The 15391-nt window shown below is 55.1% G+C and overlaps 1 protein-coding gene across 3 annotated transcripts in view; it reads left to right on the top strand.

Annotated features, from left to right (window-relative positions):
• HPCAL1 (hippocalcin-like 1) overlaps nucleotides 1-15391 on the top strand; it is a 112975-nt gene that overhangs the window by 94237 nt on the left and 3347 nt on the right. For 2 of the 3 annotated variants that reach the window (XM_021085549.1, XM_021085550.1), the window contains exon 3: nucleotides 14949-15347. In XM_021085549.1, the coding sequence (XP_020941208.1) occupies nucleotides 14970-15347 (378 nt within the window). In that variant the 5' untranslated portion in view covers nucleotides 14949-14969. Of the gene's footprint in view, nucleotides 1-14948; nucleotides 15348-15391 lie in introns of those variants that run through there. The other variant, NM_001123126.1, reaches the window with a different exon arrangement.

Raw genomic sequence — 15391 nt, 5'->3', positions numbered from 1 at the left:
CGTTGGGCAGGGAACCCATCCTGGGCCTGAGCAGGATCCTCCGTGGCTGTTTGAGGGGGACCTGAACCACTTAGAAGCCACAGGAGACGTCTCACTGTTGGGGGGAGCCCTTCGTCTCCCCGGGATGGGGGTTCATGGGCCCCGTGTCACTCCGATGCCCAGGGCCTCAGGCTGGGGCCAGACTTGTGCCTTGGACACGGCGAGCCTGGGCTTCTCCCATCTTTCCCCCTCCTTTTCTCCTCGAAGAACTGGAGTTGGGGTTTCACGGGCCCTGGTGGATGTTTCGAGCTCTGGGCTCCCCGGCTCTCTGCCCACCCCGGCGTGGGGACCAGGGTTTCAGACCCCTGTGCTGGGGAGAGGGTCTGTGGCGAAACGCAGGAACCCCCCTTGCAGCCTCCGGCCTCCCTGCCTGGCTCTGTTGGACACTGGGGTTCAGCTCGTTAAGCACCTTGTGCGTTTCGTTCATCGTCAGAGCTGCGAGACCCCCTCTTCTAGCTGCCTGACGCTCGAAGTTTGTCCTTTCACAGCCTTCGTTTCCCTTTATCCTCACAACTGTGAAACCAGCAAATTATTTCCATTTACAGCCAAAGAAACTGCAGAGACGCTAAGAGGCAGCAGGACGAAAAGGCTAGAGAAGGGTCGGGAGAGATGGGCTGGCCACTTGCTGCCCAGGGAGCGTCCCTCCTATACACAGACCGCATCCCCAGTGCAGCCTCTGAAGCGGGCGATCGGTTCGGTCCCGTGTACAGAGGCGCAAACAGAGGCTTGGTCTGGAGCATCGATGCAGGAGACTTTCTGACTGCAGGACCCTCTGCAGCGCCCACCGCCCCCCGACAGACACCTCCCAGGGCGTATTGGACACTGGCTGCGTGCTGGATGCCAGCCCGTGCTCCGGCTTCCCCTCCTGCTGGGAAGATGTTGCAGGGGGCAGGACCTGGGCTCCTATCCTGGCCAGGGGCATTCGAGGGAAACTGCAGGCTCGCTCTGCATCTGCAAACGGCGTCTGCTCTGCGTCTGCCTGGTACCTTGAGTCACCAGCAGCCCAGCCGGGCACCAGCAGCCAGGAGGAATGTCCTCCAAGACGTGCAGGGGCTGGTGTCGCCAGCCTCCACATGTGATAAGCCCGCTGAGCTGAGCACTCCCCCACCCCCCCAGCTCTGTCCCCCCAGGGGTGGTCGCAGGGATAGCAGGTCTGTGGAGGGACTGGGGGCAATTCTGCCATCTCCGCCCGGCTCTTGCCTTCAGCCGGCCGTGTCCAGCCTGCTGTGGCCTCTTAGCTTCCTTCAAAAGAGCAAGTAGCTTGCAGCCGCCCCAGTCCCTGAGAAGGAGACGCTGTGTGATTCAGAGGTTTGTTGGTTTCACCTTCGGCCTTTGTATGGTTCTGCGTCCCCGACCGGATCCATTGACTGTGGGGCGTGGGCCTTTGCCCGGGGGTGGGGGGGCATGACCAGCCCCCGCCGTCCAGCCCTCCTTCCCTCTCCTTGACCTTATCCTCTGCAACCGGCCTTGCGTTCTCGGCATTCCTTTACAGTCATGCTCAACGCCCAGACTCTGCGGCGCTGGGTGGGTTCTCTCCAGGCGCCCCCACCCCGCCCTGGCACACAGTGTTCCCATTGTCGCCCACCTAGAGGACTCCTGGAGCCTGGAAGCCTGGCACAGACCTGCTCTGTCAGTCCTCCCAGCTGTCGCCCCAGGGGGATGGGCGGCTCCACTCCAGCACTGCGGGTCCCCCGTCAGGAAGCCTTGTTACACACGTTGCCCATAGCCTGGGTCACCTGGGGGCTCCTGGGCACCCAGGAAGGGTCTCTGGTCTTTCCATCCAGGTGTTTCCATGCCCAGCACAGAGCGGGCCTTGGAAACGTTTATGGGCCAGAGGGAACAAAGGTTCCCTCTCCACTCCAACCTTGGGGGTGTGCAAGCCTCAGATTTGCACTAACGCTCCAAGGCGGGCAGGAGACGCCCCCGGCTCTGTGGCCAGGACTCCACACCTGGATGCCCACTGGGTCACTCAGGCCTGCCCCTTTCCAGGCGCTGCCAGCCTTGCTCGCCTGGCGTCCAGCACCCTCTGTAGAAACATGGGGCTCCCCCGTGCCTGGACATACGTGGCGATTTCAGCGTCCGGAAAAGTCACGTGGTCTTGTTTTCAGTCCTGCCTCGAGCGCTCTTCCGGTTGCATCAGCAGATTCTGTCTGTCGAGAGCCTTGTCCTCGAGGGCGTTCCTCGTCCTCGCCCTGTCTTGTTCCCTGTCTTGTTCTTTCCCCAGAGGCTCGTTTATGTCCCATCCACTAACCTGTCTTCCTCCCCGGGGGAAGCAGCTCAACGCGCTCACCCCTGAAGATTCAAGCAGCAGTGACGGTGGATCTAGGATGAGCTGTACCCCTCAAGTGAGAGATCCTAGCTGGGGATCACATAGCTGGGGGTGTGTTCCCCGGGCGAGAGGGGAGATGGCACCATCTTGGTGAATGGACCCCCCCCCCAGTTTGACAACCCCCCCCCCCGCCAAGGCCCGCTACTCTGCTGCAGCTCTTCCTATTAGGGTAAATGGAACTTTCTAGAATAAAGTCTGAATTAAGGGATGTCCCTCCTTGGAGCTTCAAACTTGAGCAAGAGAGCATCTTGCCATCTTCAGCTCTGCTGTTCTTTCTCGTATCTCTGATACTGGAAGAGTCACAAAATATTAGAGCAAAAAGTTTCTAGAAGAAACCCATTCACGTATTCTTCTGTTCGTTCTCTCAGGCACTGAGCCACGCCCTTGGACACACAACCTCTATTTCACATATTTTTACCGAGCGCTAGTTGTGTGCCAGGCGCTGTTCCGGGCCCTGGGGGGGACGTGGTGAGCCATATGGCAATGTAATGCCAAGGAGTAGGAACTACCACCAGGGGGCAGAGTAAGGCAGATGCTGTTTGAGATGGGCTGGGAGGAGGAGGTGCCCCCAAGACTTGGGCAAAGACATGAACATCGAGGGAGTGGGCTTTGCTGATACCGAGGGGAGGGAAGGGCAGACCAGGTGGAGGGAACTGCAGTGCAAGGGCCTTGGGGCTCCAACATGTCAGTCGGTTCTCCCCCTGGCCTGAGGGAGGTATTCTCTCTCCTGCAGGAGCTCACAGTCTAGGGAGGAAAACACATAGGAAATGATGTGCTTGAAGCTGAGGTCATAAAAGAAACAGGCTAAAAATTGCTCCTGGGGAGTTCCTGCTGTGGCTCAGTGATATGAACCTGACTAGTATAGCTCTGATTAGACCCCTGGCCTGGGAACCTCTCTATGCCTTGGATGCGGCCCTTAAAAAAAAAAAAAAAAAAAAAAGCCTCTTGGAATGCAAAGGGAAGAGCAGTTGCAGGGGGTTGGGAAATGTATCCCTGAGCAGATGACGCTCGAGTTGGGCTTTGGTGGATGTGTAGGAGTTTGCTGGGCGGCTGAGGCGCGCAGCCACACCAATGAACTGGTGATTTCAGAGGCCCCAGGGGTGCCGGGAGAGCTAGCCACAGTTCCTCTTCCTGTTGCAGTCGTGGTTTCTGCAAAGGAAAGAAGATCCTCTTGGGGGTCTTCCTGTTCTTTTCTCACCTCTTCCCCTCCCTCGGCCTCCTTCAGGGCGGGTCAGCTTTAGGAGAGGAAGGAGGGAGGGGACCCCTCTGCCTGGTTTGGTCGCTGCCTCTTTCCTTCCTTCTTCCTCTTTTTCCCTCCTCCCTCCCTCCTAACATCCTTTCTTTTATATGTACACACATAGATATATTTTTTGCCTTCTAGGGCCGAACCCATGGCACATGGAGGTTCCCAGGCGAGGGGTTGGATCGGAGCTATAGCTGCCGGCCTACGCCACAGCCACAGCAACGCGGGATCTGAGCTGCGTCTGCAACCTACATCGTGACTCACGGCAGTGCTGGATCCTTAACCCACTGATGGAGGTCAGGGATCGAACCTACGTCCTCACGGCTGCGAGTCGGATTCATTTCTGCTGCACCACAACAGGAACTCCTCTTTTATATATTTTTAAAGCTTTAGGGAGGCATGGGATTTTAAGCCGCTGGGGCGGGTCCAGAAGTCAGGAGGGCTTTCAGCTGGATTTCTCAACTCAAGTCCTTGGCCTGGAGCCCATCCAGCTGGTGAAGCTGTGATGCAACAGATTTTCAGGAAGCCTCTGGAAACAGGCTCTCGGAGGCTTCTGGGCTGAATTTGGATCTAGGCACACCCTGTAACTGTAGGCTCTAGAGGTGTTACTAACGCCGCTTTCCCCAGCTCTCACTTGGGGTTTTTTGTTCTCCTGCAAAAGAGGAGGAGGTGACTCCTTTCTGCAGCCCCTGCCCTTGGCCTTACACCTTAACGAGGACCAGACCTGGGTCTTCGCTGCAGCTGGCTGCTTAAGGGCACCAAGGAGTGAAATAAACACAGGCCACCTCTCCCAGCTGGGTCACCGTTAGCAGTAAGCCTGTGACCAGGGAACTGACGAACTTGAAGAGTCCCTGTTTGGTGGCCCCAAATCCATGCCTCAAGGATCCATCCAGTGCTGGGCAGCCCCTAGAAATACAACTCGAGCCACTTAATCAGTACTTTTAACTCTTCCAGTAGCTACATTAAAAAAGTAAAAAGAAGAGTTCCTGTTGTGTCTCAGCAGGTTACAAACCCGACTAGTATCCATGAGGATGTGGGTTTGATCCCTAGCCTCACTCAGTGGGTTAAGGATCCGGCATTGCCATGAGCTGTGGTGTAGGTTGCAGATGCATCTTGGATCTGCTGTGGCTGTGGCTGTGGTATAGGCCGGCAGCTCCAGCTCTGATTCGACCCCTAGCCTAGGAACTTCCACATGCTGCAAATGCAGCCCTGAAAGGGAAAAAAGAAAAAAAAAAAAGGTAAAAAGAAACAGGTGAGATTAATGTTACCAATATGATTAATTTAACCCACTATATCTCAAGTTGTATCATTTTTCATTTCACATGTAATCAGGGCAGAAAATTTCTTAATGAAATATTTTATATTAATTTTTTCATATTGAGTCATCAAAATCCAATGTGGGGAGTTCCTACTGTGGTGCGGCAGGTTAAGGATCCTGCATTGCTGCAGCTATGGCATAGGTCACAGCTGAGGCTCAGATTCAGTCCCTGGCCCCGGAACTTTCATGTGACGTGGGTGAGGCCAAAAAAAAAAAAAAAAAAAAAAAAAATCCGACGTGAATTTTACTCCTAGAGCACATAGACAAATTCAGGTCGGCCACATCTCAACAGCCACATGTGGCTGGTTACTGTACTGGACAAATCTAGCTTATAGATGGGAAAACCAAGGCACCTGCAGGGCGGAGGGGGCGTGGCAGGGGCGGGGTCTGGAAGCTGGGAGGCGGGGTCTCCAGCTCAGGTCTTCGGTGAGCCTGCCCGACGCCGCCCTCTAGCGGCCAGCCACCCGCACTGCAGCCTGAGCCGCCCCAGGTCAAGCTACCCTCTGCATCGGCTCCTGGCAGCTGTCACAGACTTCCTGGGACAGAACCCGCCCCTCCTTAGAGCAGCTGCACTAGAAGCCAAGACTGCAGGTGGCTTGCGTGCAACCTGCTTTCTTGGAGGAAAGAAAGACACAAATGCAGTCAGCATCTTTTCTCTTTAAGACCGAGGTTCAGTTCCAGGAGGCGCGTCTGTCCGTGGGTCATCAGGACAAAGACCCAGGGCTGGTGCTGCCTGCGAAACAACACAAACTGCCTGTTTCCCCCACCCCACGTCCTGTCTGCCCCAGACAGAACAAGCCCTCCAGTCTCTCGAAGGGCAAATTCACGGCGGCCGCCCCTCCAGCCGCATCTCAAGCTTTGCCCTTTTGTAAGGAGTTGGTTTCGGCCACTTCCCCATCCTCTTCCCTCTGAGTGTTTCTAAGTCTGGTTGGCCCAGCAAGCTTTGGAGACCCGTCTTGCCGAAAGCGTTTTAGAGCAACGGGATGAAATGTCTACCCACGCCGGCAGCTGGCGTTGAGCTGTGATTAATGGGCCATTCGAGCCCTTGGTTCCAGAAGCCTCGCCGGGCAGCTGATAGAATGACGCCATTAAAAAGGCTTTAATTTGCAGGCAGTACAGACTTGGGGTTAAATATTTTCATAGGGCTCCCCGGCTACATGTTTACTTTTTTTTTTCCTTTATAATTTAGCACATTAAGAGCAATAACTGAGTAACGGGGAAGCAGAGAGGTGGGTATTCGTGCTATATTAACTCCCTCCCCCTTTTTCCATTACTGTGAATTAAAATGTCATCTTCGATGCTCTCAGAAGGCTGTCACTTTTCTGATCCAACCCCTGCTTGGTTGCGAAGCTTTTTCAGCCCAGGAAGAGATGGCTCCGGCCCTGAATCAATTGCCCTCGCCTGGCACATCTGTCCTTCACCCCATCTTTTAGTGGAGATGAAAGGAAGATTTTCCAGTAACTGAAAGCTGGGGGGTTTGTTTGACGACAGGGCCAGGGGGCCGTTTCTGCTGCGAAATGGGAGGGGCGGCTTTGTCTTTGCAGAAAGGCTTGCTTTGTGTCAGCCGCTGTCCCAGCCAGCTGGTTCTCAATAGGGTTGGCTCATTGGCTTAATTAATGACAGAGGGGTCACCAGGAGGACAGGTTCCGCTGTCCCTGTTCCCTGTGAGGCCACCTGCTTTGGCCTGAGAGCCTCCAAGACAGAGCTAAAATGAAGTTCTTCCTAAATCGTTCACCTGAGCCTTTGGGAAGCACTCGTGGGCTGGCCCGGGGTGACCAGGGGGACTGTCGGGGCTTTTATTTGACCTTCTGTGGGCCCCACTCCAGGGCACCATGAAAGTCACAGTGGGAGGGCCATCCTGCTAAACTGTCTTGTGAGACGTTTAATGGCGAGGGACTGAGGTGGCCAGCCACCGGGAGCCCCCTGGTGGCCTCTGTTGCCGCCCACGGACCCCAGCACTGAAAAGGTGACAGACAAGCCACCTGCCACAGACAAGTTCATGCCCTATGGTCCTTTGTCTCTAAGGTGGAGATAACGTTACCTGCTCCCAGCCTCCTGAAACGTGACCCGCACCTGCAGGGCCTGGAATCTGCAGGGGCCCGTGGGGTCCAGCCTCCAGTGGTTTTTAAAGTCTGCTCGTCGTCCAGTTTGGATTCCTCGCGCTGGCTCCCTAGGCAGCCAGCCTTGGCCCCCCTGTGGGAATGAAGGATTCCTCCTCAGCTCGGACCCCTCCCGCCCTCCCCTCCCTGTTCCTGTCACTTTTAATGCCCCATGGTATGTCAGGAGCAGCCTGGAGCCCCGAGAACAGGACCTGTGCCCCTGGGCATTCAGCGGCCCCGGGGTCAGGAGTGTACCGGGCACCCCCTGTGCACCCGGCCTGGTGCCGGGCCCTGAGAATGTGCCAAGGGCAAGGTCGGCTTGACGGCTGGCCTGAGGCCTTGGAGGAGCAGAGCACGGCCACGTGTACACAAGCGTTTGCACAATGAATTAGTTGGGTGTGGGCTGTGATGAGGCGCACGGGATCTGCAGAACTTGAGTTTCCAGATTCTTCCAGGGAAGCTGTACCGCCTTCCCTGACTCCATTGCCTTTCTCAGTGTGCATGGGGAGGGGGGCAGTCAGCCCTTATGAAGAGAGGCTCCCCCATCTCAAATAGGAACTCAGGATTCTTCGACCTGGCGTGTCCCGACCCAGGGATCCTGCATGCTCAGACCGCACAGGGGCCTAAGAACACTGTGGGTCACCCCGGCTCTCCCCCCAGCACACCCCCCCCCTTTTAAAAATTTGTGGTACGCTCTCTCCGTTGTGGTACAGCGGAAATGAATCTGACTAGGAACCGTGAGGTTTCGGGTTTGATCCCTGGCCTCGCTCAGAGGGTTAAGGATCCGGCGTTGCCGTGAGCTGTGGTGTAGGTCACAGACTCGGCTCAGATCTGGCGTGGCTGTGGCTGTGGTGGAGGCCGGCAGCTGTAGCTCTGATCAGACCCCCAGCCTGGGAACCTCCATATGCCGTGGGTGCGGCCCTAAAAAGGAAAAAAAAAAAAAAATTGCCAACTTTGAAAATGTAGCCCTTTAATTCAGCGGTACTGGGCGTGTCAAGGAATCAGAGAGGTGGGCGCCTTACTCAAGCGGTGGGGTCTCCATAAAGGCGACGAAAAATCACCGCTAGCTTATCATGATGTCATTCTCGAAAACGTGGGGTCCCCTCAGCCGTGATTTTGACAGCCTCAGATGCTACTACCTCAACCCTCAAGGCAATGGCAGGAAAACAAGGTTTTCCACCCATGATTTCGTGATAGTTTTTCCCCAAAATAAAACTCACCTTGGTTGTTTCCCGGACCCCTCCTCAGCATCTCCCAGATGTGCATCTCTTCTCTGTACCGCTGGGAATGCCAGGCCTACCCTGCCCACCTGCCAGGGTTCAAGGTCAACCATAGAGCTTACAGTCAAGCTCAAGACCAATGCCTGGGCACATCGCAGCCGTGCTCGCTGAGGAACCCTGGGAGAGGTACTTAACCCCCAGCCCGGGCCTCAGTTCCACCATCTGTGATGTGATTGGTGCAGCGCCCAGCACCGCATGAGTGCCTGGTGAACTGTGGCTGCTCTTAGGGTGGATGCTGTGAGGTTTCGTTGACGCTGAAATGGACCAGGGTGAGTGATTCGCCTGCACCCCTGTTCTCTGGCCTTCATGAGCCCCTTGAAGACAGGACCCGTGCTCGGCAGGTCTGACCCCTGAAGCAGCCAGGGTAGTGGCGGATGCCTAATAAGCCCTTATTAAATAGCTGTTCTGAGTTTTCTACAGATGATCAGCATCGCATTAATATGCGTCCTCTGTGACTAGACCTTAGCAATTTTTTACAACAAAAACAGCAGCAGCTTGCAGGGCAGCCTGCTTCTTATTGGAGCCCCTAAGATATCAGTGGTTTAGGTCTTTTGTTGTTTCAAGAGGAAGCCTATTTTGGCTGCTCTGGAGAAAGATGCTGCAATGTTGTGGGTTGAGCCTGGCCAGCCCCAGGCTGGGTAGGGCGCTCTCTAGTCGGCGTGCAGACTGCCCTTCACTTCCCCTTTTACACTTCACTTTCAGCTTTTTTTTGGTTCTGCACGCTCCTTCCTCTGGGCCTGATGTCCCCCTGCCCCCTGCGCAGAGGTCCCCTGTTTGGGGATGGAGAGGGGCAGCCACCTGACTTTTTGAGTGACAGGACCCAGGGCTCTGTACTAGTCAAGGTCAACCAACTGCTGGGACAAACAGCCCCCACATGTGAGTGCTTAACACAGTACAGCTGTATTTCCTCATGGGTACAAGGGAATTGACTCTGCTCCACGCAGTCACTCAGGGACTCAGGCCTCTTCCTTTCAGCGGGTCTGCCCTCCCACATCCTGTGTCTGCTGGGCTTCCAGGAAAGAATATGACCTGATACCCTAGCGCATCCTCTGTAGGCAATGAATGACTTCCCTCCTAAGCACCTAGAACCGTCCTAATTATGCACTGTCCTTAGAGAACCGAGGAAGTGGTCCTTTCGCTTGGGTGCAGTCAGATGAGGACTCTTGATGGAGAAGAGCTAAGGGGTCTGTGTCCTCTGGGGCTTCTAAGCACCCCCCCCCCGCCTTCAATATTCTGCATCCATCGGGCAGGAAGGAGTTGCTGAGTGCTGGGCAGAGAGGTTTCAGACATCCCTCCAGCCGCAATGCACTGGCCAGAATACGGTCCACGGCTTCCAGAGGGCCAAGGGCCAGGGGCAGTGTAGTCTGGTCGTGTGCCCGAGGGGAGGAGACAGGTGAGAGAAACAAGGCTCGCTTTCTTCTATGTGCTTCCAAACAATTCTGCCCACGCCATTTTCAGCTTCTCATTCACGCTCACCTCACCAGGCACCGGTGGCCTCCGATTCCCGGGCCTTCTGGAATTCCAAGGCACCTGTCGGCCTGCTTCTCCTTCCTCTCCTACTCTGCGGGCCCTGAGGTTTGACCCTCCTCTGCTCTGGTCCATCATTTTCCATCTTTCCACTGGTGTTTGTTGGGGCCTGGGGTCATAGACACGGCCTTGGGCTGAGGTCAAGGTCACAGACACAGCCTTTGTTTTCTCTTTCTTGTTCTTGTAGTTGGGGTGTGGGAGGATTTTTTTTTTTTTCTTTCTCAGAGAAAGGAGCAAAAATATTCTACCATTTTGGGATCTCTGTACTCTTCTGCCTCGAGATTCTTATATCATGTCTGTGCTATTGGACCCCTGACCTTAAGCTAAGCAGATCTTGGGAGTTCCTGTCGTGACTCAGCGGAAACGAATCTGACTAGCATCCATGAGGATGCAGGTTTGATTCGTGGCCTCGCTCAGTGGGTTAAGGATCCGGCGTTGCCGTGAGCTGTGGTGTAGATTGCAGACATGGCTCGGATCCTGTGTTACTGTGGCTGTGGTGTAGGCCGGCGGCTGCAGCTCCAATTCCACCCCTAGCCTGGGAACCTCCATGTGCCGCGAGTGTGGCCCTAAAAAACAAACAAACAAAAAAAGAACTGAAGGTCGTTGACTTTGTTGAATGGCAAAATAATTGTTACTGTTCTCTTTTTCTCGGATGAAACTGGTTCTTGGACTAAAGCGTTTCTATACCTAGTTCAGCAGGTGGTGGACACGGGTGGAGTCCACTCCAGGAAGGCCTCCCGGGGTCCTGTCTGGTTCTACTTCCTTCTCCCCACCTCCCGTCCCCTGAGCCCTCAAAGCCCTTCAAAGGGCCCCCCCGCATTGCGTCCCCCAAAGGGGACACATCCAGGCTCTACGGGAATGCCAGCTTTGCCAGAAACCTCCCTGCCTCCAGAGTTAGCAGGTGTCTTACACGTGTGTACACGGCCACCAGCACCACGGCGAGATCGCTTGCTGGACCAGCAGAGGCCCGAGCTGCGCCAGGCCCGGGGCGGGTGGCAGGGGTGGACACACGGGAAGGGCCGGGAAAGCTGAAGGTGTGTTGACCACGTGGTCATGCTCCCCCGTGTGGTCCATTCCTTTCCATAAACATTTGTCATATTGGGTTAGGAGTCTGGCGTTTCTGTGGGATCTGAATCAACGCAAATCACAGACGCATTCTGAGGCCAGTTGACACCCTTGTTCTGAGCGGTGGTTTGGTTTTCACTGAGGCAGGTGGCTCTTAAAAGGACTGACCCTGGAGTTCCTGCTGTGGCACAGCACGTTAAGAATCCGGTTTGTCTCTGAGGTGTGGATTCGATCCCGGGCCCAGCGCAGTGGGTTAAGGGGCCAGCATTGCTGCAGCTGTGACATAGGCTGGCAGCTGCAGCTCGGATTTGACCCCTGGCCTGGGAACTTCCATATGCTGCAGGTGCAGCCAAAAAAAGGAGTTCCCATCATGGCGCAGCAGAAACGCATCCGACTAGGAACTATGAGGTTGTGGGTTCAATCCCTGGCTTTGCTCAGCGGGTTAAGGATCTGGCGTTGCTGTGGCTGTGGTGTAGGCCGGCAGCTATGGTTCCGATTAGACCCCTAGCCTGGGACCCTTCATATGCTGCCGGTGCGGACATAAAAAGCAAAGAAAAACAAAGGAAAAGAAATATAAAGAAATAAAAGGACGGACCCTGAGCTCTCAGAGCCTAGAGCTTCACAGAAAGTGGCTTGTTCCATTGACCGTGGGAGGCGGTCGGGAGGCGATACCCGTGGATGGCGTGCCCCCCGCCCCGGCCCAGCACCCCCTTCCCAGCTACCACGGCAAGATGTGGGGCGAGGCCCGAGCTTGGCATCAATCTGCAGCCTCTGGATCTCTTTCTTCCCTGCTGAGGTGGGGCTAATCCAGGCAAGGGGTTGATAAAACCCAAAGCGCCCCACGGCCCTCGGACCTCATTCTGGTTGTGCCCAATGCTGGCGGCCCTCGGACCTCATTCTGGTTGTGCCCGATGCTGGCGGATCAGGAGTCAAGACTTTGGGAACCTCACGGTACCTGGCCCGGGGTTCTGCTCCACAGATGCTGGCGTCTCGAGTTATCAGGTCAGTTCTCCGGGCAGGTGTCTTAGTCCCAGAGCCTCCGCAGCAAAGCGCCTCAGCCTGGGCTGCTTCCAAACCAGCAACTTTCTCTCTCCCAGTTCTGCAGACTGCAAGTCTCTAATCAAAGTGGGGACAGGTCTGGTTCCTGCTGAAATTTCTCCTCTCGGCTTGTGGGGGGCCGTCCCCTCCCCGTGCCCTCACGTGGTCTTCCCTCCGCGTCTGTCAGGGTCCCAGGCTCCTCTTTCAGGATCAGATCCGGACCCACTCATATGGTCCCATTTTATCTTAATGAACTTGTTATGGGCCCTGCCCCCACATACAGCCACATTCTGAGGTCCTGGGGTTAGAACTTGACTATGGGACTTTGGGGCATTTTTTTCAGTCCAGCTGCCTGCGTGCTGGGTCCCTCTGGCTGCCCCGACAGACACGTAGTCACGCTGCTGGTGGGAACAGCCTCAGGTCTCAGCTGAACGAGTGAAGCGTGAGGGTGAGCATGTGTGGGGGACACTCTCTCCCGGGCCGCCCACTCTGCAAGTGGGTCGCTGCCTTTGAAGCACGAGATGGGAGATTGAAGGACAGATGCCCAGGACAAGTCCCTCTTTTGCACCCTTCAGGGCGCAGAAATACCGAGGTGAAAGTGTGTAGTCTGCAGGGTCTTTTTTTATTGATTTTTATTTTTTCCATCATAGGTGGAAATTTTCTACTGTACAGCAAAGTGACCCAGTCACACATAAATATATACATTCTTTTTCCCACATTATCATGCTCCATCATAAGTGACTAGATATAGTTCCCAGTGCTACACAGCAGGATTTCATTGCTTACCCATTCCAAAGGCAATAGTTTGCATCTATGAACCCCAGACTCCCAGTCCATCCCATTCCCGCCCCCCTCCCTTGGAACCACACGTCTCTTCTCCAAGTCCATGAGTTTCTTCTCTGTGGAAAGGTTCATTTGTGCCATATATTAGATTCCAGATCTAAGTCATCTCATCTGGTAATTGTCTTTCTCTTTCTGACTTACTTCACTTAGTAGGAGAGTCTCTAGGTCCATCCATGTTGCTGCAAATGGCATTATTTTGTTCGTTAGTCCTTGGGGTCTTAAGTCGAGTCTGGGAGCCCTGGGGTGCGGGTGCTGCTGGGGGTGGGAGGCGCTTTGGACATTGGAAACTGACAACCAAGTTATGTAGTGATTTGCTGGTTTCCGCTTAGGAGGATCTGCCTCAAGTCAAGTCGAGACAGTAAACCCTGACAGTGTAAAAGCAGGGTTTCAGGAAAAAAATGAAAATAAAAAATAAATAAAAGCAGTGGTTCAGCATGACAGAAGCAGGGATGAAGGAAGGGGGTGGGGGATTCATAGCTTGATCTTTTAGAGAGAAGCAAGAGATTCCTCTCAAGCTGCTTGGCCAAGAAACAGAGGATTCCTGTGTATTTATTTTTTGAATAGTAAAAACATATACAAGAGTTCCTGTTGTGGCTCAGCGGTAATGAATCTGACTAGTATCCATGAGGATGCAGGTTCAATTCCTGGCCTCACTCAGTGGGTTAAGGATCCGGCATTGCCAGGAGCTGTAGTGTAGGTCGCAGATGCAGCTCAGACCTAGCATTGCTGTGGCTGTGGTGTAGGCTGGCAGCTGTAGCTCCGATTGGACCCCTAGCCTGGGAACTTCCATATGCCGAGGATGCGGCCCTAAAAGCCACCCCCCCCAAAAAAGGCAAAAAGACAAAACGGAGGGAGTCCTCACTGTGGCTTATCGGGTTAAGAACCGACAGAGCGTCTGTGAGGATGTGGGTTTGATCCCTGGCATCGATAGTGGGTTAAGGATCCCGAGTTGCTGTGAGCTGTGGTCGCTGATGCTTCTTGGACCCTGGCTGTGGCGTAGCCCTCAGCTGAAGCTCTGATTCATCCCGTAGCCCGGGTCCTTATGCCACAGGCATGGCCATAAAAAAAGAAAAATAAATAAAGTGAGATGGCAAAGAGAAAGCTGTATTAATGCCTAGTAGGAGTTACTCCAGGGTCAGTCTTTTTTTTTTTTTTTTTTTTTTTTTGCTACACCCGTGGCGTGTGGAAATTCCCAGTCCAGCGATCAAACCTGAGCCACAGCAGCGACCTGAGCCTCTATCTACAGTGACACCACCAGATCCTTAAGCCTGCAGGGGCCTGAGATTTTACCATGAACACCGAAGACACTGTGGACTCTTGGTGCTGATTCTAGATCCACTCCCCACCCCCACCCCCAACCAGAGGGTCTCTCAAACAAAATCAAGAAGGGGCTCCTTCAAAGTTTTTGGATGCCTGTTCTAAGGATGAAGTCAGAATATGGTGCCTGAGGAGTTCCCGTCATGGCACAGTGGAAACGAATTCAACTAGGAACCATGAGGTTGCGGGTTTGATCCCCGGCCTCACTCATTGGGTTAAGGATCCAGTGTTGCTTTGAGCAGTGGTGTAGGTTGCAGACGCGGCTTGGATCTGGTATTGCTGTGGCTCTGGTGTAGGCTGGAGGCTACAGCTCCGATTCGACCCCTAGCCTGGGAACCTCCATATGCCATGGGAGCGGCCCTAAAAAGACCAAAAAAAAGAAAAAGAAAAAAGAGAATATGGTGCCCGAAAGAGAAAAGCACGGCTCAGAACAGGGGGTGTGGGGTGCAGTCAGCGTGACAGTATCGCCTGGAGCTGACGAGGGCGGTGAGAGTAAGGATTCCATCCTTAAGTCTTGTACAATCCCCAGTGGGCCTCATTCTCTCGATTTCAAGTGGCCATTTTTCCACATCTCCACCTTCTGGAAGTAGGGTATTCCTTCCAGTGTGAGGTCGGCTGGCCCTGACTCCCTGGAGCATCCCCGCCTCCCTAGGGGTACACTGCACCGCCACCGCCCCGAAGGCATCCCAGCCACGCTGAGACGTCTCATCACCATGATGGCCAGAGTCCGGCCTGTCCAGCCCTGGGTGCGAGACAGGCAGGGGACGTTCCTCCGGCCCACTCAGCGGCTGCCGGCAGTGGGGCGCCCTCCCCGGCCCCGAAGTCCCCAGCTGGGCCCCCTGTCTTGCAGGTGTCGCCACCGCCGGCCGTCATGGGCAAGCAGAACAGCAAGCTGCGGCCCGAGGTGCTGCAGGACCTGCGCGAGAACACCGAGTTCACGGACCACGAGCTGCAGGAGTGGTACAAGGGCTTCCTCAAAGACTGCCCCACCGGCCACCTGACCGTGGACGAGTTCAAGAAGATCTACGCCAACTTCTTCCCCTACGGCGACGCCTCCAAGTTCGCCGAGCACGTCTTCCGCACCTTCGACACCAACGGCGACGGCACCATCGACTTCCGGGAGTTCATCATCGCGCTGAGCGTGACGTCGCGGGGCAAGCTGGAGCAGAAGCTCAAGTGGGCCTTCAGCATGTACGACCTGGACGGCAACGGCTACATCAGCCGCAGCGAGATGCTGGAGATCGTGCAGGTGCGTCTCCGAGGCCCCGCCCACCCAGGGCTCGGGGCCGCCAC

Source organism: Sus scrofa, chromosome 3 (assembly GCF_000003025.6).
Source record: "Sus scrofa isolate TJ Tabasco breed Duroc chromosome 3, Sscrofa11.1, whole genome shotgun sequence".
NCBI classification, from domain to species: domain Eukaryota; kingdom Metazoa; phylum Chordata; class Mammalia; order Artiodactyla; family Suidae; genus Sus; species Sus scrofa.
Note: the sequence above shows the minus strand (reverse complement) of the source record. Positions and strands in the feature narration are given on the sequence as shown.